The sequence below is a fragment of the Hipposideros armiger genome, unplaced genomic scaffold, assembly GCF_001890085.2.
Source record: "Hipposideros armiger isolate ML-2016 unplaced genomic scaffold, ASM189008v1 scaffold_321, whole genome shotgun sequence".
Classification (NCBI taxonomy): domain Eukaryota; kingdom Metazoa; phylum Chordata; class Mammalia; order Chiroptera; family Hipposideridae; genus Hipposideros; species Hipposideros armiger.
Genome location: NW_017731671.1, coordinates 1,844,531 through 1,868,617, shown reverse-complemented (window position 1 = coordinate 1,868,617; position 24,087 = coordinate 1,844,531). Strand labels below are relative to the sequence as shown.

The 24,087-nt window shown below is 50.7% G+C and overlaps 2 protein-coding genes across 6 annotated transcripts in view; one reads left to right on the top strand and one right to left on the bottom strand.

Annotated features, from left to right (window-relative positions):
• Positions 1–4,125, top strand: part of CHADL (chondroadherin like) — a 10,439-nt gene extending 6,314 nt beyond the window's left edge. The window contains exon 6 of the mRNA XM_019660609.1: positions 4,041–4,125. Within this exon, the coding sequence (XP_019516154.1) occupies positions 4,041–4,067 (27 nt within the window). The 3' untranslated portion in view covers positions 4,068–4,125. The remainder of the gene's footprint in view (positions 1–4,040) is intronic.
• Positions 1,544–24,087, bottom strand: L3MBTL2 (L3MBTL histone methyl-lysine binding protein 2). Of its 5 annotated transcripts, XM_019660604.1 has the most exons (19): positions 23,959–24,086; positions 20,699–20,933; positions 15,955–16,088; positions 14,082–14,205; positions 13,211–13,290; positions 11,483–11,600; positions 10,901–11,035; positions 10,587–10,675; positions 7,700–7,931; positions 7,253–7,329; positions 6,997–7,101; positions 6,822–6,901; positions 6,482–6,587; positions 6,157–6,304; positions 5,976–6,058; positions 5,501–5,735; positions 4,958–5,023; positions 4,091–4,207; positions 1,544–3,612 (listed from the first exon to the last, which is right to left on the bottom strand). In XM_019660604.1, exons 1-19 carry the CDS (start codon positions 23,980–23,982, stop codon positions 3,500–3,502), a joined length of 2,301 nt encoding a protein of 766 aa, XP_019516149.1. In that variant the 5' UTR covers positions 23,983–24,086; the 3' UTR covers positions 1,544–3,499. The 5 variants fall into 5 exon arrangements, with proteins under 5 accessions (XP_019516149.1, XP_019516150.1, XP_019516152.1 ...); XM_019660605.1 differs by lacking the exon at positions 6,822–6,901 and having other exon boundaries at positions 6,482–6,643; positions 23,959–24,085; XM_019660607.1 differs by lacking the exons at positions 6,482–6,587; positions 6,822–6,901 and having other exon boundaries at positions 23,959–24,082.

The following is a 24,087-nucleotide window of genomic DNA, read 5'->3' as shown; positions in this document are numbered from 1 at the left end:
CACAAACCAGGTGGCTTTGAACAACAGAAATTTGTCTCTGTTCTGAAGGTGGGCCATGCTCCCTCTGACAGCTCTAGGGGAGGGCTCTTCCTGTCCTTTCCAGGTTCTGGTGGCCCCAGATGTCCCTCGGCTGGTGGCAGCACAACTCCAATATCTGCCTGTTTTCATATGGGATCTCCTTGTCTTTTCACATCGTCTTCCTGTGACATGTGTGTCCAAATTCCCCTTTTCACGACACACAAGTCACACTGGATTAGGGCCCACCCCAATGACCTCACTTTAACCTGATTACCTGTGTGAAGACCCTAATTAAGGTCTCATTCTGAGGCATATCTTCTGTGGAGGGACATAATTCAACCCGTAACAGTGTTCCTTGTGGGAGTGAGGAAGGAACCCCTAAAAAGACCCCAAGCTAAAGGTGAATTCTGCTTTAGAAGACTTGGAGCTAGTGTGACAATATTCACGTCAGCAAACGCTCGTGTGGCACTTACTACCAGGCAACGTGCTATCAGCTTCAGTGCTTTCTCCCTGCGCCAACTCTGGTGGGGGGTTTGTGTGCACCCGAGGAGCAGCTCCGATGGGTCCACCTCCAGGTCAGGGTTAATTCAAAGGGAAGCCCCCCACCCACACCCCACAGTACAGTGGTTGTGGCAGGAAGTGGGACATCCCAGACCATTCCATTCAGGCACTTTACACCAAATGCCAGCCCTGAAGTTTAGGTTTTTCGTTTTTTGTTGCAAGTGGCCGTTTCCTCCCAGGAACACAAAGGAATTGGAGGATAAGGGCCCTGAGCGCTGGCAGGGAGTTCTAGGCTGGGTGGGGGTGCTGACCTTGCTGAAGGCACAAGGCCAGACCACACAAGGCTCTTCTTTGAGGCCCCAAACACTAGCCTGGTATCTGGCAAGTGGAAGATGCTTCATGTTGAGTGAATGAAAAGTAGGGGCGGTTAATATGGTTGAGCAGCTGGGGGTTAACCCCACCTGTGAATTTAAGCAACCAAGTTACCACCAGGCCTTAATGAGTCTTCTTTCTTCTCATCGGTAAAAATGAAGTCAACAGGTACCTCACAGACCTGCGGAAATGAAATAAGCTATGGGAATGTGTCAACCAGTGCCTAGCATGAGGCTGTCATAAACGGCAGGTCCCTTGCTTCCAGTCCTTGGGTCTAGGGCTGAGGGTGTATACTGGGTAACAGGAAAAACTTGAAGTATTTGGATTTGGTCTGATCGGTCCCCCCCCTCCCCCAGGTAGAATAAGGGTTCTTTAGGGTGCTGGTTCCCAGCCAGCAGCCCCCCTGTGAGGCTGTTAGTGGCATCTGAGGCACAAGGCTTATTCTGTCTCGAATGATAATGTCCCCGAGGACAATACTTCCATCTGTGATAAATCAGTGACCTTCAGGTCCCAGCAACACGTTATGTACACTTTCATGTTATACAAGCTCCTTGTGGCCAACTTTGTGCTGGCCCTTTGGGGAACTCAGAGGCTTGGGGGGAGGGGACTGGCGGAAATAAGGCAATACATGGGGTTGCTATGGAGACAGGAGTTCAAGGGACAGGTGATTTATTCTTTATTATCTCCACATGTGAGCTCACTTCATAATTGTTCCTATTAAGTGGCATCAGAAGACACTCCGTCGTAGGGAACAGAAACCTGACTTGTGCGTTAGACTTGAGCAAGTAAGAGATTTAATGTCTGGGGAGGCCGCTCCAGCTCTGCTATCTGAATCAGGGGGCTTTGTGCCCCCAGTGCCTATAGGCACCGCTTCTTCATTTAGTAAGAAGGAACTAATGGCCAAATGCCATGCAAGCCCAGTTTCCCCAGAAGCTTTAGTTGGAACTGGACCCCGTAACTGCAAGGGAATGAGGACGAGTCCTCTGGGCACAGAACGCTCAACAGAAGCAGGGCTCCTGGAGCAGGCTGAGTACCACAGTGCCTACCCAGGCCACCGCCCATCTGGGGCGTGAGACCTGCCCTTGTTCTACATGGTGGCCCTAACCTGGTCACTTTCTGGAGAACTCAGGCTGCAGTTTTCTGGGCTCAGCACCATGTGGGGCTGCCTAGTCTCTTCAGCAGAGAGCAGATCAAGTTCTCTGGATGGCAAATTGGCTCCCCTTGGGCAGGTCACCCCATCTCTGGGAAGACACCAAACATCCCAGACCCTGAGCAAACCCACAGCCCAGCTCAGAGAAGGCACCTGGGCACCAGCACAGCTGCAGCCTTTAAAGGTTGACACACAGACCCACCCAGCAGTCCTGTTCTCCACCCAAAAATATGGGAGGAAAGAGAAGGGCTGAGGACTGGAGGCTGCCTCCATCTCAGGTTCCAGAGAGAAGGGTTAGTGGAGAGACAGGCTTGACCAGAGGCAAGTTTCCAAGGAGACTGCGGAAAAGAAAAGCTGCAATTTGGCAGATACTAGGCGAACTTCTAGAATGTGATTTCGGAGGGGAGCAGGGAAAACCTACGTTTAGGAGTTAGGAGCTTGGAGAGCAAAGGAGCCAGGAAGTGTGGCCCAGTCCTTTCTTCCTTCCTCTAGCTCCTGCAGGGAGGGCCACCGTGGCCAGCAGGGCTGACCGCTCCCATCACAGCCCTGTGACCCTGGTTAACCAGAGGGCCCGGGGCGGGCAGGTCCCAGCTGAGCTGGCCTCTGCAGCAGGTGAAGCTCAATGCTGCCGACAGGCTCCCTCAGCTGGGGCCTCCATCCCACCAGGGCCACTCACCTTCTGGTCCTGCCCTGCCCCGCCCCACAGGTCTCATCAAGTGGCACAGGGGCTGGGGTGATCTTTCCTTCCCTCGGCCCCTGCAAGCCCCCCAACCCAAGGAGCACATCCCAATTCTGCTCCACTGTTCCTTTTAGAAATGGGGGTCAGTGCTCACGCCAACAGAGAAAATAGGTCAAGGCTACCTCGCCAGTACCGAAATAAACCCACAGCCTGGTCCCCGCTTCTCAGAGCTGGGTGCCAGCACAGGGTCTCCCACCTGCCTAGGGTGCTAGGAGGAGCAGAGCCGACCCAGGAGGCAGGAGGCCACTCCACTTGGTTAGATTTTTAGGCAAAGGCTGTGCCCACACCAGGCACAGCTGTCTCTCCCTTGAGAGGCTGCAGGCCTTTACTTACAACTTGCTTGGGCACGCACATGCACCCTCTCTCCAATGTCCTGTCTTGAGTGTGACTGGGGGACAGCCCCCACCTCCTGGCAACTGAGGGGTACAGTGGATGTGGAGGGAGGCTACCGAAAGGGAGTGCTTCGGGGACTCTAGCTGGAGAGGGAGTCACTCAGACAAGTGTGGGGGCCTCAGGCAGTCCCAAAGGAGGGCAGAGGCCACAAGGCGGGCGGAAGGAGAGCCCAGCTGGTCCTTCTTTCCATGCGTGGCCCTCCCAGCACCAGGCAGAATTTATGCAAAAAGGATCAGTCTCCAAACTGCAGTGGCATGGTGGGGTGGGGGCATGGAGGAGCCTGGGCTGGCTTCCAGCTAGGTGGCCAGGCTGGCTGCAGGGCAGGCTCAGTCGTCTGTCTCCTGTTTGATGTTCTCAATGGAAACAGGCAGCTCTGGACTGGGGGCCTTGTCAGGCATGGCCGTGTCCACATGCTCTTCCTTCACACGTATGGCGATGACTAAAGGGGAAGGAGGTGGGAGGGCCGGAGAAGAGCGACTGAGGGCACGGAACTGGGGAGCGCGGGCAACCGGGAGGGGGGGACGGGGATCAGGATCTGGGGGAGGGGTCTGGCTTCCTACAGAAGGAAAGGACCCCTGGGGGGAGCGGCGCGCAAGCAAGCACCTTCCCCTCCGTGGGGCAGGCAGCAGAAGGCCCAGGGCTCTATCACAGGCCACCAGACTGTGCCAGACACTGGCATCTGCCCACCTGCTGTCCTGCCCAGCACATGGGGGTGGGGGTGGGGCAGAAACAGAGGGCCAGGCTCAAGCTGCTCAGCTCCATTTGGAGTCGGGGGTGGAAGGAAGCTCTTCAGGCCTAGTGGTCTGAGGAGGACTGTTTGGTGCCAGAAAATTCCCTTCAAACTTGACTCTACTTTTCTGTGCCCAGGTTGGGAAGCAGAGGGGCCGCCTCTGAGCACTGGAGCTGGAGTCTCTTACTCTCATCAGGAACGGGCTCCGCTGAGATCTTGTCAGCGGCCTGCGCGTCCCCATCCAGCAGGGCCTTCTTGGACCCCTGTTTCAGGGGCCGGGTCTTGGTCGGTGGTATTCTTTTCCCTTTGAATAAAAACAGAATTAAAGCCAGCACTAGGGTTGTATCCACGTGAGGCTGGGTCTCATCCAGCGAGGCAGAGGGGAGGGTACCACTTGGGGAAATTAGCCTGAACTTCTGCCATCTCCCCTCGGGGCCGTGTGCCCTGAGGCTCAAAGCCGTCCATGCCCTCACAGGCTCAGGGACCATGTCCATTTCCTCTGTCCCGTTTCAGTGCATCCTTTTCTCTGCGAGGTGCCATGTCATGGAGACCACCTCCCAGACACAAGGCCGCAGCTCCGGGGAACGGCTCTGCCTCCCCCACTCCCTGCCACTCTCCAACCTGCTGCCCCTTGAGCTGAGCCCATGCTGGGCTTAGGACCTGAGGAGAGTGGGGCCCCGCCTAGGGAAATGACTCCAAAGCTTGGCAGCTGCCCTTGTCCCGCCTCGGGATCACGAGGTGGCCTTGGGGAGCAGCTTCCGCTTCCTCCAGCACCTTGACTTTCACACCAGGTGCCGCACATGGCCAAGGGGGCCATGCCATGGGGCAGCAGGGCTGGGGCCTGTCCCCTTCTCTGTCAAATGCAACCTCTTATATTTTCCTCGGGATCCTGACCACTGCCAGGGATGGAAGACTCCCTGTTATGCTCTGAAGACGCAGGCTGCAGGCCCATGGAGCACTACCTAAGAGACAGCCCGCTGCTCTGCTCTAGGGACACAGGCCCAGCTGATCGCAGGTCCCAAATCAGCCCCAGCTGCCTGAGAGCACCACTTACTTTTCTTCCCAAACTGTTTCTTTTTCTTCTTCGTGGCCTCTTTGGCCTTCAGAGGTGTGGTTGACTCTGTTGTTGAAATAGAGGACAAGAGGTGAGGAGAGAGTTGAGAGGACACAGGGTACAGGCGCACCCGAGACCCTGGCCCACCCCCTCACTAGTCTCCCTTAGACACGGGACACCCTGAGAAGGGAAGTTAAAGTTGGGCAGTGAGAATGGGGGAGGGGACTGGGGGAAGGACCAGAGAACAGCTGTCCCTTCTTCCCACCCTCGTCACCAGGGCTGCTCAGAGAGACCTGGAGGGTTTCCCTGGGTGCGTACGGGCACGAGCATATGACTGAGTGGGCAAGATCAAGGCAGGCACTCTGCAGGCCAGAGGGGCAGGGAGACACGAGAGGTCAGGAGCAAGGGCCACGCTCTACTTACAGGTGGTCCAGGAGATTTCTCGATCATGCCAAAGAATGAGGCGGGCATGGGGCCTGGGGGGTGGTTGGCAGGAAGGAGAAAGGAAAGTCAAGAGCCCCTTAAGACTGCAAGAGCCCAGACCTGTGGCCACGGGTGGCTGCAGCTGGTAGCCGGTGAGCTCGCACCAGCCGACAGGGTAGATGTCTGGGGACTCACAGTCCACCCACTGGTCATACTCGCTGTCCCAGCCATCGAAGTGGATGCTGAGAAGCCGATGCACCACCCGCCGCACGGTGGCCACGCAGATGAGGCGGGGCTCCATCAGGTCCACGGCCTCCAGCTTCATGCCCACCTTGAAGCCGTGGTTGGGGCAGTCCTGGGAGGGGCAAGGCAGTGAGCGAGCCAGCTAGCTCCCTGCCCCACTGGGGCAGAGCTGGGGGCAGGTTCCTGACCAGCGACCCCACTGTACTTTGTTCCCAGTACCAGCACCCCCGGGACAGGGATAGGCGGAACTGTTGGGCACAGTGTCTACATTGGAGTTGGAGCTTCTCCCCGGAAGTGGCTGGTCTTAGCAATAAGGTCGCCCCAGGCCCCGTTGCACCCTCAGTCCCCTCACCATGTTAAAGAGTCTTGACGGAGCAGCTTTGGACTTGGTCTTCTCCAAGTAGGCGTCCCAGTTGAAAGTGTGTGTTTCATACCCTGATGCAGAGGGAGAAGAGGGGAGAGGAAGGGTGAGGGGGTCCAGGAAGGAGCGCACTGCCAAAGGGCCACCTGCAGCTTGGTGGGGCCACGCTGACCTTTTGGGGGTGTGAGCTCAATGTCATTCTTTTGGCAGAAGGTGGCTGGGAAGATGGCGTGGGAGGAGGCATGGTAACAGAACCAATCGGAGCCATCTGTGGAGGGCCCCCCATCCACACAGATCATCAGGTAGCCATCCAGGAGAACCTAGGCGGTTGGGGAGAGCAGAAGAACATGGTATCACGAGCCGCACCCCTATCCCAGGGCAAGGTGGCTTTGGTGGGGACACGAGGCCATGGGTCGAACTGGAGCTAGACCTCAGCTTCTCTGGGCTGCTGCAGAGCTCTCTGTACTTCTGTAGCCCGTGCTTGTGAGGTCACTGACCTTCCCCACTGGACAGCGAACGCCATGCTGGCAGGGTCTACATCTGTCTTTTTGCCATTGTGGTCTCAGTGGTGTGCGTACACGGGCCCGGCCTGGAGGAGGTTTGCTGGGTGGACAAATCCACACATCCCTCAGGAGGGCCGAGATCATTTGCTCCTTAGGCTGCAGCAATAATGGGGGAGGTTTGCAGCATTCAGCCCACCTGTGGCTCTTGGCTAGGCCAGCACTCAGAGATGGCATGTGGTGGCAGGATGGCCCCCAGGGGGGTAATGGGGTGAGGCCTATACCTGACACAGGACGCATTCAGGCCAGGTGTTCAGTAAACACCGGCCCAGCGTACCTCAGATCCTGACATGAAAGCAGATTCTGAGCAGAGAGCAGATAAGTCCCCTCTTCACAGAGCAGGTGCTCCGGGAGCAGCTGGAGTTGGGAAGGTGGGATGGACGTGAAGTGCAGCTCTGCGCCATCTCCACCCTGAGAAAGCCACCTGGAGGCTGGAGGCAGCCTGGGCTCACCTTGCAGATGGTCACCACGCAGATGTTGCCCAGATTCAGGGGATCAATGGCCTCCAGTTTCATCCCCTCCTCGAACCAGCCACCTTCAGTGTAGACAGCTCGAACCTTAAAGGAACGGGGCATTTGGGGAATGTGGGCCGGCCCAGGCCTGGGAAGGAAACGGGGAGGGAATGGGGCAACTCAGGGGAAGCCGGGGTCCTAAGGCCTGGAATGGACCCATGGCCAAGGGGAAAAGTGCCCAAGGGCTGTGCCTCACCTTCTTGAACAGGTAAGGAACAGCATCACAGTAGATTTTCCGGAAAGTGGGATGGTGGGCCATGTCGCTGCGCCTCTCTTTGGGGAGGTGGCAGAGGGAGTAAGGGAGAGAAGGGCGTTGAAGGCTACTAACAGGGCCATCTCCACACCTTTCCCAGAAAAGTGGGGACTGCCCTGCATATACTCTAATCTGTATCTCAGTCCCCACCCCTGCCTAGAAGACAGTCAGGAGCTCTGTAGAAACTATTCAGCCCTCAGACTCTTCCCACATGACCAAGTTCAAATCAATTTTACCACTTACAAGCTGAGTAACTCTGGTCAAGTCACTCAACCTCTCTGGCCCTCAGTGTTGCCATCTGCAGGGTGGACAGGATCCACACAGCATTGTGGGGTGTAGAGATGTTCCCACCCAGGCCTTGGGGTCACGCTGGCCTGGAGCTCTGCTAACCTGACAGCTTGATGCCATGGCCAACACGCCGTGACCAACCCACTGGATGGATCAGAGGGCTCCACATGTGGCACCAGAAGTCGTCATCACTGTCGCCATCCTCGTAGAGGAGCCGCAGGCGACCCCCAATCACCGTGTCCACCACGGCCATGCGGGTCCGTGACACCTGGGACTTGTCCACCACCTCCAGCCGCATGCCCTGCCGGAAGGGGTACTTCATGCTCTCCACCATCTGCAACGTGAGGACACAGGCCTGCCGTGGGTGTGGGGACCCTCACGCCCCACCTTCCTGCTCTGTCTCTCACAAGTAACCAGAGGACAGAGAAGGTGGGTGGAACCGCCCCAAACACCAAGTCAGGAGGTGGGCAGATGAGCCCCCCCTGTCCCGCCAGGTTCAAACCTGGGCCCCAAATCCCTAGGATGATGTTGAGGGATGGCACACAGCTTACACGTGTGAACCCAAACCCCAGTAAGTCAGCCTGATGGGAATTATAAAGCCCTCTGCAGTCTAAGAAAACAGGTGTCCCAGAGAGGTCAAGTGGCTTGCCAAGAGTCATCCAGACTCATCAGTGCTGCAGCTGATCCTCGGACCCTGTCCTCGTGTCCAGCCTTGTGCTTTCAGGAATCTCTAGCCAACACTCCCCTCCCTCCCAGCGCCCTGCTTCTGTATGTCTAATTCCAGCTCTGGCCTCACTGGGCTGCTGCTCTTAACAGCTTTCATAGCATCTCAGTAACAATGCCTGCCCCTCTAATCCAGCAAGGACAGTGACCAAGAGGCCCACGTGCGGCTCTAGAGTGCTGATGACGGGCACGGGTGAGGGTACAGGAGACTGTTGCTGTGACTTGGGTGCTGTCCTGCACTGGAAGAACTGGTCCAGTGAGCTCTGCTGGCTGAGGGAGAACCAGCCCCAGCCTGGGCATGGTGGGGACTGAGCTGTGCTATTTCACATCCCACCAGGAGGGGCAGTGTCTCAGAGGTCACCACCAAGCAGCCATAGGAAAAGCGGACCCAGCCCTCCACCAGACCCTCTGCCCTCCGCTCAAGAGCTGGAATCCACCCCAATGCCGGCTGCCTGATCGGCCCATTTGGGAGAGTAAGAGGCCCAAGCTGAGGCCTGGGTAGGGGTCCCTCTGGGCCGCCCCCACCTAGCCTCTCCTGACACGTTCCTTGCCTCCGCACCCACCCAGCGCAACCCACAGCCCAACAATGCTTTATTGCCCTCTGTTATGCCCACACACTGAAACCTGAGCTCTGTAAGGACAAGCTAGGTTCAGTTTGATTCATCTCTACATTCTCAGCTCTGAGCACAGAGCTCGACACAGAGTTACTGCTCAGTTAATGTTTTCTCTCAACAAGGAACAAACACAGGTACACACACCTGACCTTAGCTGATGGGTCACTCATTCAAAACATTTTACTACACACTTACCATACTGCAGGCATCAAAGGGCACTTTAAGCTTACTCCATAAACACACCCCCTTTTATCCTCTGCACTCCCCTAATCTTCAGCTGCTTTTGTGTCCCTTCAGTGTGCACACAGGATTGGGTACATGACAGATAGTTAACGTGTGCTTGCTGACTGGTTCGCATGGAAGCCTGCTCTGCCACCCAAAAGCAAACTCTTAATTTAAGCATAAAAGGGGCCACCCTGATACCCATAGTGGTCTGCACCGCCCAAAGTCACCTGCCTCATCTTAAGACAAGGGCCAGCTGAGAAAGAGTAAATGACCATCCGCAAAGGGAAACCTGTCAGCTATGCAAAGCACTATGGGAAATGTAGGAGAAAAAGCTTACGGTTTTGTTGGAAAGAGAATATGAAAAGATAGTGAACAACATTATAGATAAACAGCAAACAAGCAATACCCATAAGTTTAAATAAGGGAAAAATCATTTCTGCTTAGGGGAAAAAAAAGCCAGAGAATGCTTCTGTGAGGTGCCTGAACCATCCCTGATGGCTGAAGGCCAGCTCTCCAGCAGCTCAGGCCCACGGCACAACCTTTCACCTGGTGACGGTGCCTTGGGTGAGATGGCGCCAACTTGTGCTCCATCCTTCTTTCCCACCACTGGCTTCCATACCACCCACGCCCCACCCATCAAGGTAGAATTCAAATGCCATTTTCTCCTTGAAGCCTTCCTTGATGCCTGCTCTTCCTGAGGCCACAAGCCAGTTCAATTTTGTGTCATGACAGCACATCCCTCATCCCCCTGCTCACTGCTGTGACACCCAGGGAAACACGGGCCCCACATCTATAAGCACCCAAGTCAGGAGACCTCAGGTGTGCCAGGCACCTGTGAGTGAGCCCCGCAGCAGGAGGGCTGGCATACAGTGTGGGAGACTGAGTCTTCACTGTGTACCCTTGCGAGCCCGTTAAATTTTTACCATGTATATCACTCTTCAGGTTAAAGAACGAAATAATTTTTAAGAATTACAATTCAATGCCACACAAGCGATTCTGCAGGACATCCCTGGTTCAGAGGCTATAATTATTTATGTGCACGACTTCGTTTCCTTTGCCAGATCGGCGAGTCCTGGGTGGCAGGGTCCCTAGTCTCTGCATTCCCACAGTGCCTTGTTTACAACAAGCACTTAATAAAATCTACTGAATGAACGCTCCTGAGAAATGCTGTGAGCACAGGTAAGGACCTGGAAGAGCAACCGGTCCATGTGGCTGGTCAGTCTGGGTAGGGAGGGTACTGAGGTTAGGTGGGAGGCAGGTGGCAACCACCATCCTTCCCTGAGAATCATGGAGCCGCTACAGACAATTCATATTCAGCAAGGGAGTCTCAGAAAAAACACTCCAACGGCTAGCACGAAGGCTCTAAAGAGGGAGGGGGGGGACAGGAAGGAGATTGGGGAGGAGCCCCAAAGGGCCCACTGCCAGACCTTGATGTGGAAATCCACAGGAAGCGTCCTGGAGCCCACCAACCGTTTCATCAGGTAGCCCTTCCAGTCGGTGAACTTGGCATGGATGGCTGCGGGGACAGGAGGAGGTGCCGGTTACACAGACTGACGACACGCCCCCTGGATAGAGGGCGCCAGAGCCTCCCAGAGCAGACAGAACTTATTTCTGCCCCCTCCGGCCATTGTCCTATAAAACCCAGCTCCACAACCTGGATCTGCAGCGGGGCCTCGGGGACAAGGAGGAAGGTGGGTTCTGTTGTGGCTAACCTGAGGCAGAAGCCAGCCCTTCTACTCACTCCGTGGGGGCACCAGGATCTTGCTGTTGATGGCACACCAGCCGATGGGGTGGACATCCACAGTTCCCAGGTTGCACCAGAAGTCATGGCTGGCGTCATTTTCAAAGCCTTCGTACCGGAGCAGCACTCGGTACCCTGGAAGAAGGAAAGGAGCGCCAGTGAGGGAGTGAGGGAGGTGGAAAGGCATGTTCTTCAGCCTTGCCTCTTCTCCAGCCTACACCGGACTTGCCACTGCCGATCCCATGAACTCCTTGCAGGCAATGGGGTCTCTGCTGCCCGCAAGAGTCATAGCCGAAGCAAACCCATGCCGCCTACTTAGAAAGCAGTATGGCACAGGGGAAGAATTAATTTTCTACAGCCTCATAACCCCTGGATAAACTTCAAAAAATGGGAGTTTCCAAAGTCACCAAGCTCCATGGTTCCCACTAAGGTAGGCAGCTAAGAGAGCTGCAAGAGAGGCAGAAACTCCGGCGGTGCGCTTTTTGGTTTGTTTCATGAAGCCCGTTTATGGCACTGTCTACGCACCTGGGGATGCCACTCTCCAGACCCCGACCCTGCCTTGGCCCCAGGACGCGCACCCACCTGCTGCCTGGATGACAGAGGCGATCCAGTACACCCGGCTGGGGAGCACTGCGTCACTGTTGAGCACCTCCACCTTCATCCCCTTCATCACATCCTCCCACTGGTCATAGAGTGGGACCTGGGTGGGATGAGAACACAGGGGTCAGTGAGCTGCCTGGACTGGCAGGGAAGGGTGGAGTGGCCTCACGCCTCAGGAGTCACCGCATCCTTCGCCTCTTAACTGTGAGTGCGGACAGCCAGGCACGGGACAAGGATGAGGGCGAGCCAGGTGTAGCTGCTGTGCTTGAAGAGCAGAGTTGGAATGGAGACAGGTTGGGGTGGGCCGGGGCGAGGGTCAGAGATCCAGTCACACAGCCCTGAGTGTTTATCTTCACAGGACCAACTCGTAGCTATATCGTCACAGCACCCCTTTGCCAGCCTATGTGACAGTAAGGACACCTAACCGTTTCTATAGTGCTCACCACATGCCAGGCACTGTTGCTGACACAGATAGCACCTCCGATCGTTACTCAAAGCTGGGTGGTAAGGATCAGGGCGCCCTGGTCTCTCGGCTGTCACCACGGCGGCTCACACAGAGCTGTCTACCACACATCATTCCTGGCCTGTTTCTACCTGTCTCCCCAGCCCTCTCCTCCTATGAAAATGCCCCCACAGCCATGGACTGTTTCTGGGTGCCTACCCAACACTGAATCCTCACTTTGCTGCCAATGGCACCTTGATTCTCCTTTGTGGAAATTCACCTTTTTTTCATTCTCAGCCCTGGCTTGAGCCAATCGGGGTACCCACTCCATCTCCCTGGCCACAGAGACTGGGTTCATCACAGCACCTAGAAATGGTCATGCTACCAGGCACAGGGGAGGATTATCAGAACATATGAATCAGACATGTCAAATGGAAGCGTCACGTTAACCCCCCGGCAGTGAAACTGCCAGGGCTGCTAGAGGATTCAAGGCAACAGCGAGGTTCCCCAACTAGATGTGCATGCACGTGCTTACTACGAGTTCAGAGAGCAGTGGGAGGCTGCACTGCGGGAAGCTTTCATTGCTGAGGGCACTGCCCAGAGTTCAGGAGCCGTTCAGAAAGGAGAGGCTAGGAAGTGGCTTTACTTTGGTGACAGGCCTTCTCCAGGTTTAGGAAACTGGCTTGAAAGACAAAACAAGGGTGCTGCTATCGGCTTCTCTCCCCGCCTGCAGACTCCCAGGCCACATGCTAAGTTCTCCCACTGCAAGCCCAGTCCCCCAGGGCCTCATCCTTCTGGTGTTTGTCAGTGAAAGGGGGACAGGGAGCCTTTTGCAGAAGTGGGTTCCAGGATGCAGCCACATCTGCCTCTCCGGGACCAAGAGGTTCAGGGCAATTCAAAAGCACCAAGCTTTCAAGGGGAAAAACACTAAAAACGGGGAAGAAGGGAGAAAAAGATTTCAGAGTTGGCTCTTAGACATCAACTAGCACAAAGTTCCATTCTGTAAGTAACAAAGTGGGGGCCTCAGAGGGGAAGCACAGTACTTGCTAGACGCCCTCAATGCGGCTCTGCCAGGGGGCTTCTGAAAAGTCGACAGAAAGGTAAACTGGAGTGAGTGGCAAAGCTGGGCTCGGACCACCCAGACCTCACCACTGTTCTCTCCCCGGTGCTAACGTCCAGGCTGGAACAGCGCTGGTGAGGCCGGCAGGTGTGCTGGGTGGTGAGCGCCGGGTCCCCTGTGCCCCCTCCCCTAGTCTCCAGGCACTCACGTGTTTAAAACAGCCGACAGGGGCAGCCTTGTAACTGTGATCCTTCAGGAACTTCCCCCAGTCGAAACCCAAGACCAGCGCTGCAGAGCAGAAAGTGGGGAGTTGAAGAGTGGAGGCTCAGAGCCCAAGCAGATGCCACTCCAGGGACCTGGCACGAGGAGCCTGCAGAAGCGGGTCCTTCTCCACCCCAGCAGCATCTTGAGGCCACCTGTCCCCATATCTGCCCCACCAGTGGCCATCAGGACCTTATCCACAGGCTACCAGACTCTCAACAGTAGAGGAAATATTCAGAAGGAAATGCCTGACCTTTCTTCCCCCAAAGAAAAGGAAATTCAAAGACCCTTGAGCTTTAATTCCTCAGACCTCCCCCGACCTCTCATTGGCTAGAGCCAATCTAAAAGGGCGGGAGGGAGGTGCCCTCACCAAGGCCCTTCCAACCCTCTGGCCTGTGGAGCACTATTTCAGTCAGAAACTCAGACCCCCCTAGAGCCAAGTTACTTTCTGCCTAGTTTAATTTGCTCAGAAATTGCTACACACACTCAGAAAGTTTCCTTTTCTTATCCCCACCCCCCCACCCCTCTTCAAACTAGATCTGGGTTCTCATTGCCCCGGAAACAAACCATTGGGCTAAAAGCAATGCAAAACAATAGAGGCTAATCCTTAGCTTTTGAGTTATCAGGAGTAGGGTCCTGGCAACTTCAGGGTTTTTCCTGGGATAATGTCCATCATGCCTACCAGGTGAGGGAGATGCCGTTCACAGTAAGCCTGGGTCAGGGTCCTTCCTAGCCGGCCACCTTTTCCACTGCTCCCTCCTAGGGCAGGCCACCCCAGTCCTGGCACCCAGAATCTTCATTGTCCTCTGCTGTCTTACCGTCTTGCCCCGTTGGTGTCCCATCTGCTAGTTGTCCTGTCCCTTGCGAGTGGAGGAAGGCTCCGATTTTGGCAGACCAGGCTGCTTTGTGCAGGACTTTAGCTTTCTTGGTAGGTGGTTTTCCCTGAAGGGAGGAGAGTATGTGTGTGAGGCCTACTGGCTAAGAATCTGCCTCTGGATTTGGACGGCCTAGGTTTAAATCCTGGCCTGAGTCCAGTTACTTAAGCTCTTTAGGGCTTGCTTCTTCACTTGTAAATCAGGATGATAATAATAACAATGCTTAGCTAGGAAGGGGTAGGGAGAATGATTACAGTATCTGCCTGGCACTCAACTCAGTAAGGGTTTAGCTGTTGTTCACCCTGGAGGGATTGGAGGGCGGGCTCAGGGCTGCAGGGCAGGGAGGGACACACGTTCTAGCTTTTAAACCTTGCTTTGTCCAGAAACATCTAACTAGTGGCTTCAACTCTCAGCTGTCCCCTCCTGCCAGTGCTCCTACAGATTTAAGGAAGAGAATGGGCTTCAGCGGGGTCTGGGAACTAGACCAGGAGGCCACCTTCTGTACCTACGAGTACATGAATGTTCTGGAAAGGGTCCATGGCTTCCATCAGGTGCTCAAAGGGGTCCCCCTCCCCCAAAGAGAAAGGGCACCGATCTGGCCTGTAATGTGTAACTTAAGCACTGATCAGAAAGGCCCCGAGAATTTATTAGCCATCAGTGAAGTAGAAGTGTGGGTTTAAAGCCCACACTGACCTGGGGTTAAATCCCAGCTCTTCAATTTTATTTGTGTGCCTTTGAGCAAGTTACTAAAAATTTTTGACCCTTTAAAATAGGAATTTTAAAAAATTGATTTCTTAGGGATCACTGGTTAGACTGAGTGCGCCATGCCCTTAGCAAGTACCCCTAAATTGTAGCTATTAACAATATTATCAGCTCACTGAGGAAAGGGATTTTTCTATGCCTTGACTAAAATCCACAAAACAAGGGAAATGACAGTAATGTCTCGCAAAGGTGAGACGGGGTATGAAGTACTAAGCAGAAGACCTGGCACGCAGTGACTTTCAATAAACATCAGAGCAGAGGGTCTGAAGCTTTGCTGCACGTTATGATCACCTGGGGAGGTCTTTAAAGCCTCTATGTCCAGGCCACACTCCAGCCCAATTAAATCAGAATCTTTGGGAGTAAGACACAAGCATCAATAAAGCTTTCCAAGTGATCCCAACATGCCATCAAGTTTGAGAACCAGCGTAGTGGACGGTGGCCATAGCTACCAGGAAACACAAGGCCAGGCACCTGAGATCCAGCTTGCAGCCTTGATTCTGCTGCTCTCATCCCACAGAGCCACCCTAGGGAAGACATTCTCCTCTCTGGACCTCAGCAGACTTATCAATTAATGAGTGCGTTAGACAACACATCAGAATCCTGCCATTTCTAAAAACTCTATGAATGTCAATAATTAGATATTGGTAAGACCTGGGTCGCTGCCTATGACAGGGAGTCAGAGAGGAGGCATCAACTTTCTAAACCCACTGGGGCTGATGAAGCTTGTGCCTGGTTCCCAGCTTCCTTTCAGAACATTTACAAAAGTGTGATGCAAAGACCAAGGGCATCAGGCTCCCCCTAGGTTCTTGTTTAAAACTTTTGAACACTTCAGACTCAGGGGTGAGGGTGGGGAATGAAGGGAACAAAGCTCCAGGAATCTGCAATTTAATGAGCTCCATAAATAGATCCCTCAGTCATCTAAAGTTTGAGATCATAATAAGTACCAGGAAATTTACAACCTCTGATGGAAGCGAGCAAGGTCCTTCCCAAGTTGGTTGTTCCCATCTCAGTACCCAGGGGCCCGGGAAGGGTCTTCCAAATGACCTCCTCTCACCTGTAATCTAGCCAAGATACTGGCTTTCTTGGAGTTGGAGGAGTAGCTCCTGGAACAGGAGACACTGCAGAATCTCTTGGTCTTGGAGAAGAAGGCTTCCCTTGTACCCACGATACCACACATCTCACAGACAGCTGGGAAGAAAACTTAGCACATGACTCACCTGATGCGGTCACCCCAAAATCCAACAAAATGACAGGCCCTTCAAAACCCGGGCACTGCATTAACCAGGTAAGTCCTGAATCTAGTTTACCTAAGATAAGCTGTTTGGCATCCCTTGGCTATGTGTCAACAGTGGGGCTAAGGAAAATCCATGAGGACTGGGGAAACAAGTGAATGATAGAAAGTTTCAAAAGAGGAAAATGAGAAGGAAAAAAGTGCTCAAGTCGCTTAACTTCTATGGTCTATTCTCATCTATAAAGAGTCTGAACTAGATCAGTGTTTCAACGCTGACTTCACATTAGAATCACTTGGGGGAACTTTTAAAAATGCCCAAGCCTGAGATTCTAATTAATTGGTCTGTGTTGGGATACTGGCACCTGTAGTTTGTTAAAAGCTCCCCAGCGGATTCTAATACACAGCCAGGATAGAGAACCCCTGGACTAGATGGTCTCTATTGGTTCTTTCTAGTTCTCAAGTTCTAAGATTCTAAGAGAATGGTTAGAAGATAGAAGGGAGAAAGATGAAAGGCGAGAGAGGAAGAGAAAACAGGGTGAATAGAAAGGAAATAATATTCAACTGGAAAAAAGTATTAGATTATTCTTCTAAAGAGTTTAGGTACCAGACCGACGGCTTCACAGGTGAATTTTACCAAATAGTCAAAGAAGAATTAACATATGTTCTTCTTCTTAACTAATCCAAAAAATTTAAGAGTTGGGAAGGCTCCCAAGCTCATTTTATGACGTCACTAGTACCCTGATTCCAAAACCAGCCAAAGATATTATTAAAAAAACAAACAAACTATAGGCTAATATCACTGATGAACATAGATGCAAAAATCCTCAATAAAATATTAGCAAAGTGAATTCAGCAATACATTAAAAAGATAAAACACCATGATCAAGTTTGATTTATTCCTAGGATGCAGGTTGGTTCAACATCCATGAATCAATTAACGTAATACACCACATAAACAAAATGAAAGATTAAAATCATATGATCATATCAATAGATGCAGAAAAAGCATTTGACAAAATCCAGCATCCATTTATAATAAAAACTCTCAGCAAAGTGTGAATAGAGGGAACATAGCTCAACATAATAAAGACCATATATTACAAATCCACAGCTAACATCATATTCAACACAGGGAAAAGCTAAAAGCATTCTCCTTAAGATCAGGAACAAGATAAGAATGTCCACTTTCACCACTTTTATTCAACATAATAGTGGACATCCTAGCCACAGCAATCAGACAAGAAAAATAAATAAATAAAAGGCACCTAAATTGGAAAGGAAGAAATAAAACTGTAATTATTTGTAGATGACATGATACTATATATGGAGAACCCCAAAGATTCCACCAAAAAAAACCTATTAGAACTGATAAATGAATTCAGTAAAGCAGTAGGATACAAAATTAATATTCAGAAATCAGTTGCATTTTTATATACCAATAACAAACTATCAGAAAGAGAAAGTAAGAAAACAATCCCATTTACAATTGCATCAAAAACAACAACAAAACAAACAAAACCCTAGGAATAAATTTAACCAAGGAGGTAAAAGTCTTGTACTAGAAAAATTGTAAGACACCGAAGGAAGAAATTGAAGAAGATACAAATACACAGAAGCATATACCATGCTCATGGATAGGAAGAGTTAACTATTCATACCATCCAAAGCAATCTACAGATTCAATGCAATCCCTATCAAAATACCAATGACATTTTTCAGAGAACTAGGCCAAATAATCCTAAAATTTATATGAAACCATAAAAAATCCCAAATAGCCACAGTCATCTTGATAAAGAAGAACAGAGCTGGAGGTATCATGCTACCTGATAGCAAACTATACTACAAGGCCATAGTAATGAAAACAGCATGACACTGGCATAAAAACATACACATAGATCAGTGGAACAGAATAGAGAGCCCTGAAATAAACCCATACCTATATGATCATTTAATCCAAGACAAACGAGGCAAGAATATACACTGGGGTAAAGAGAGTCTATTCAATAAATGGTGCCGGGAAAACTGGAACACCTTCTTACTCCATATACAAGAATAAACTCAGGGCCGGCCGAGTGGCGCGATAGCTAAGAACTGGCTTGGGACACCAGAGGGCCCCGGTTCGGATCCCACATATGAGGGCCAATGACACTGCCCTCCACAGCTAAGATGCTGAACAACAGCTCAACCTGGAGCTGGGCTGCCGTGAGTTGCCGGCGATGGCGTAGGCTGCAGCCCCTGTGGCAGTGGGTTGCCATGGGCTACTGTGTGTAGCCAGCAGCCAGCGTGAGCGGCTAGCAGCCACAGTGAGTGGCCATCCAGAAGCCGACGACTGATCTGCCTTGCCCGGGAAGAGCGCAATGATGGTGCCAGCTTAGGCCAGTGAAGCAACGTCCTCCACAACTAGACTGAAGAACAAAACGACAGCAACTTGTCTGTTCCCCTTACCCCAATTCCCCAGTGCTGTTCCCATCCCCCCAATTCCCCAATAAAAATCTTTTTAAAAACCTCAAAATGGATTAAAGACTTAAATGTAAGACCCAAAATCATAAACCCCAAAACAAGAAAATATAGGCAGTAAACTCTCTGACATTGCCCTTAAGTGATATTTTTTTGATATACCTCCTTGAGCAAGGGAAACAAAAGAAAAAAATAAACAAATGGAACTATTTCAATACATCAAGCTAAAAAGTTCTGCACAGCAAAGGAAACCATCAACAAAACGAGAGACATCTTACTAAATGGGAGAAGATATTTGCCAATGATACATCTGATAAAGGGTTAATATCCAAAATTTATAGAGAACTCATACAATGCATCACCAAGAAAACAAAAATTCAAGTAAAAAACGAGCAGAGGACCTGAATAGACATTTCTCCAAAGAGGACATACACAGGGCCAACAGGCATATGAAAAGATGCTCAACATCACTAATCATCAGAGAAATGCAAATTAAAATCACAATGAGAGATCACCTCACACCTGTCAAAATAGTTATCATCAATAAATCAAAAAACAAGTGTTGGTGAGGATGCGAAGGGAACCCTCATGCACTGTTGGTGGGCTTGCAAATTGTGCAGCCACCACAGAAAACAGTAGGGAGTTTCCTCAAAAAATTCAAAATAGAACTACCTATGACCCAGCAATTTCACTTCTGGGTATTTAGCTGAAGAAACCCAAAACACTAATTCGAAAAGACATACACACTCCTATGTTCACTGCAGCGCTATTTACAACCAAGATATGGAAACAACTGAAATGCCCATTAATAGATGATTGGATAAAGAACATGTAGTACATATATACAGTGGAATATTACTCAGCCATGAAAAAATGAAATCTTACTATTTGCGACAACATGGAAGGGCCTAGAGTAGCGGTTCTCAACCTTTCACAGGGGTCGCCTAAGACCATCGGAAAACACATATTTTCGATGGTCTTAGGAACCGAGACACCGCTCCTCTATCTGTCTCCAGGCCAACATGCAGATACGCCCACATACGAGTACCCGGCGACCCCTGTGAAAGGGTCGTTCGACCCCCAAAGGGGTCGCGACTCACAGGTTGAGAACCGCTGGCCTAGAGGGTATTATGCTAAGTGAAATAAGTCAGACAAAGACAAATACCATATGATCTCACTCATATGTGGAATTTAAAGAACAAAATAAATAGACTCATAGATACAGAGAACAAACTGACGGTTACAAGATGGGAGGGGGATTGGAGGGCTGGGTGAAAGAAGTGAAGGAATTAAGAAGTACAAATTGGTAGTTACAAAATAGTCACAGGGATGTAAAGTACAGGGAATATAGTCAATAATATTGTAATTATGTATGGTGCCACGTGGGTACTAGACTTATTGGGGGATCACTTCATAAATTATGTAAATGTCTAACCAATACATTGTACGCCTAAAACTAAAATAATATATAATTGGGAAAAAAAGACTCGCTCTAAACTACGGGGGGAAAAAAGTTTAGGTACCAAGCGTGTCCCCATAGACCACTAACCTGCCTCTTTGCATAGGCAGTCCACATGCTGGAGGCCCTGACATGGGGGTCCGGCAGCTGTCCCAGCATCACATCTCTGAAGCCAACTGGCTTCCAGCTGATCCATGGGGCTTCTTACCTGCTCACCCGACCCTAATCCTCTTACCCAGATGTAGGAGTATTCTGTATCTCCCTCGTGTCACTTCCAACCCACAAGCTGCTTCTTGTCCCTTCCTGGACAGTAACCAGCATACTTTAGCTGTCCTATCCTCTCAACATCCAAGCTTAGAAATCCACCAGCTAGTCACACACATGTAAAAGCGGCACCATGTTAATGACTGGCAACTAAATAAACATTAGTTGTATGAAAGAATGAATGAAAGCAGACTGCAGCAGAGGAAATGACCCTTGGGGATACTTGGTGTGCTTCTGTCTCTCTCACAGGTCCTTAACATCTGATTCCTGAGGTGTCAGATCAAACAGCCCTTTCCACCTGGATGCCTCGGCTCACGTGGCCTATCTCCCCTTCTCCCTCCACAGCCTCCAGAAACCTCCCCATCTTCAGGGACACTCTGAAGGCACCTGGCTCAGAACCACTGCCGTCCAAGGAGCGGGGAGTCCCAGGGCTGAGCAAATGCAGGGGAGAGGTGGGCAGCTCCCCTGCTTCTCTCTCCTCATTTTCTGCTTCACTTGACTCCTCTAGATAGGAGCTGCTTTCGCTGCCCGCACTGCTGTTATAACTCCGGAAACTGTCATAGCCACCAAAGAGCTCCAAGTCATCTTCCTCTTCTTCCTCCATTGCTTCTGAAGGAGGCTCCTAGTGAAAGGACAACACAAATCAGGCGGACGGAATCATGTTTGGCCTAGTGGACAGGGAGGGTGGCTGCAAATCTGCTGTCAGCTCCCTTCCCAGTTCTTGGTCAACACTCTTGGGCAAAATGGCAGGCAGGATCAAATACCCTTTGCAAACACCAATATCATTACTCTTGTTTATATACTTCTCAACCGCAATTGAAAGAAATAGATTAACAAGACAGTAAAAACATGTATTAAGAATTAACCAAGCTCCTTCTGTGGATTTTTAAGTGATGACATTTTAACATGATTCAAATAGAATACAGTGATATAAAAATGCCCTAGGAATGTATACATCTGGGAAAGATGTATACAGTTGGCCTTCTGTATCCATGCGTTTCAAATATTCAGAGAAAAAGTTTCATTCTTGCTGATGTGTGTACTATGTAGTTAGGCCTATGATAGTTGCGTCTGTACTGAACATACACAGACTTTATCTTTCTTTTCATTATTCCTTAAACAATACAGTATAACAACTATTTACATAGTGTTAGGTATTATAAGTAACCTAGAGATGGGAGATAGTATATGGGAGGATGTGCATATATATGCAAATACTACACCATTTTATATAAGGGACTTGAGCATCCAGGTGTGGTTCCAGAGGTGTCCTGGAACCAATCCCCTGCAGACACTGAGGGACAACTGTACGGGCATACCTTGTTTTATTGTACTTTGCTTTACTGCACTTCACAGATGTTGGGTTTTTTACAAATTGAAGGCAAGACTCTCCACCAGCAAAAAGATTACGACTCACTTTATTGCAGTGGCCTGGAACTGAACCCGCACTATCTCTGAGTTATGCCTGTATGAGAAACTCATTCTTCCCCCTTCAGCATATGTACACCAAAATAACCTCAACTCAAAACAATTTAAGTCAGAGAAAAGTTAGATTGGGACCCAGGCTGCCCTAAGGAGGATTTAGGAAGCAGAAGACACAACAGTTGCCGCATGTATACTATAACAGCTTTGGACTTCGCTTTGGCCCTAACCAGCTGTGGGTCCCTGGGCTAGTCGTCTAACCTCTTTGGGGCTCAACTTTCTCATCTATAAAATAAGAAAAATATTTGGATCACAGTAAGTAAATATTGCATATGAGACTACCTGGCATGTAGTAGAAAAAGTGTGAAGAGTTTGGGCATAAGGCCAGGGCTCAAATACCATCGCTACTTTTTCCTAGCTGTGTGATATGCAGCAAGTCAGTCTTTCAGTGTCTCAATTTCCCCATCTGTAAATGAGGATAATACCACCTATTTCATTGGCTTTGGGGGAGAAGTAAGAGTTGATACAGGTAAAGCACTCAGAACACTGACTTGCACATAGTAAGTGTTCAATAAATGTTGGCAATTATTACTGGTTAAAAGCATGGAATTTCTGGGCCGGCTGAGTGGCGCGATGGTTAAGAACTGGCTTGGGATGCCAGAGAGCCCCGGTTCAGATCCCACATATGAGGGCCAGTGACACTGCCCTCCACAGCTAAGATGCTGAACAACAGCTCAACCTGGAGCTGGGCTGCCGTGAGTCGCCGGCGACGGCGTAGGCTGCAGCCCCTGTGGCAGTGGGTTGCCATGGGCTACCGTGTGTAGCCAGCAGCCAGCGTGAGCGGCCAGCAGCCGCCATGAGCGGCCATCCAGAAGCCGGCCACTAATCTGCCTCACCCGGGAAGAGTGCAATGATAATACCAACATGGGCCAGTGCCAGTGAAGCAACGTCCTCCACAACTAGACTGAAGAACAAAAAGGACAGCAACTTGTCTGTTCCCCATCCCCCAATTCCGCAATAAAAATCTTTTTAAAAAAACCCCAAAAACCAACCAAACAAAAAAGCATGGAATTTCTAACCAGACTCGCCTGGGTTCGAATTCTGGCTCTGACACTTATTTATTATCTGTGTGATTTTGTGCAAGACAGTTAACCTTGCTGCTGTCAGTTTCTTCATCAGTACAACGGAGATATATAAGCTTTCTTTAAAAGTTTGTTATGTAGACTAAGACATAAAGCCTATATCTTTTTCCAGCAGTTACTGGAAGCTCTAAAAGTGTGAGCTATGGGGCAGCCCGTTAGCTCAGTTGGTTCAGAGCACAGTGTTCATAACATCAAGGTTGCTGGTTGGATCCCTACATGGGCCACTAAGCTGCGCCCTCCACAACTGGATTGAAACAACTACATGACTTGGAGCTGATGGGTCCTGGAAAAACACACTGTTCCCCAATAAAATAAAACAATTAATAAATAAAAGTGTGAGCTATTATTCTTATTCTCTACTTTATTATGACTATTCTCTTTCACCCCTGTAGAATTTTTGAGCGATTACATTTTATATTTACAACTGCACATGCAAATGTGCTAGAAAGGAAATCGAATTGAAATACAAGGTGACCAGAAGCCAAATGGTTAAAGGGCGAGTGAGTTACAGGTTGTAGTAGCGTGGGAAAAGCATAACAGGTCAAGTTTTGGGACCTGACGGACTTACTTAGTGCTAACCTTCTGCACTTTACAGATGCGTTGGAGAGTCTCGCACCACCTTTCTAAGCCTCAGCTATTTTAACCATAAAAACGAAACAATACCACAGGATTGTCGTGAGTATACTGGGGGATAATGCACGCGAACCCTCCAGACATGGAGTGTTTATTAAACTTTAATCTCACCTCACGTCCCACCAGGATATGAGAGGCCTCACAACCCCTAAAGAAACCAACCACAAGGCAGGGAGGACGAAGAAGATTCTGGAGCTCTCATATCCTGAACTCAGCTCCCCTTTTCCCAGACCAGGGGGGCTGTTCCTCCCTGAACTACTCGCCGGACGTCGGCCCCAGCAGTATCCGAGCAAAAGGCAACGCCGATCGCTTCTGGCCCCGCTCAGCCTCCGTTTACCCATCCTTCCACCCTCCACCCGCAAGGCGTCGCTAAAAGGCTTAAAGAAGGGTCTCCCGAGCGAAGCTCTCGGGGTTCCCTTCCCCCGACACAACAAGTCCTCTCCCTCTCACCTCAACGCCCCGGGGTTTCTCCATGGGACCTAACAGAGTTTCTTCAACCGTCACAAGGTGCAGGAAGCCATATTGGCCTCGCCACTTTCCCGGAGTGCACTCATTGGCCGCCTCCCAGAGACTCGGACC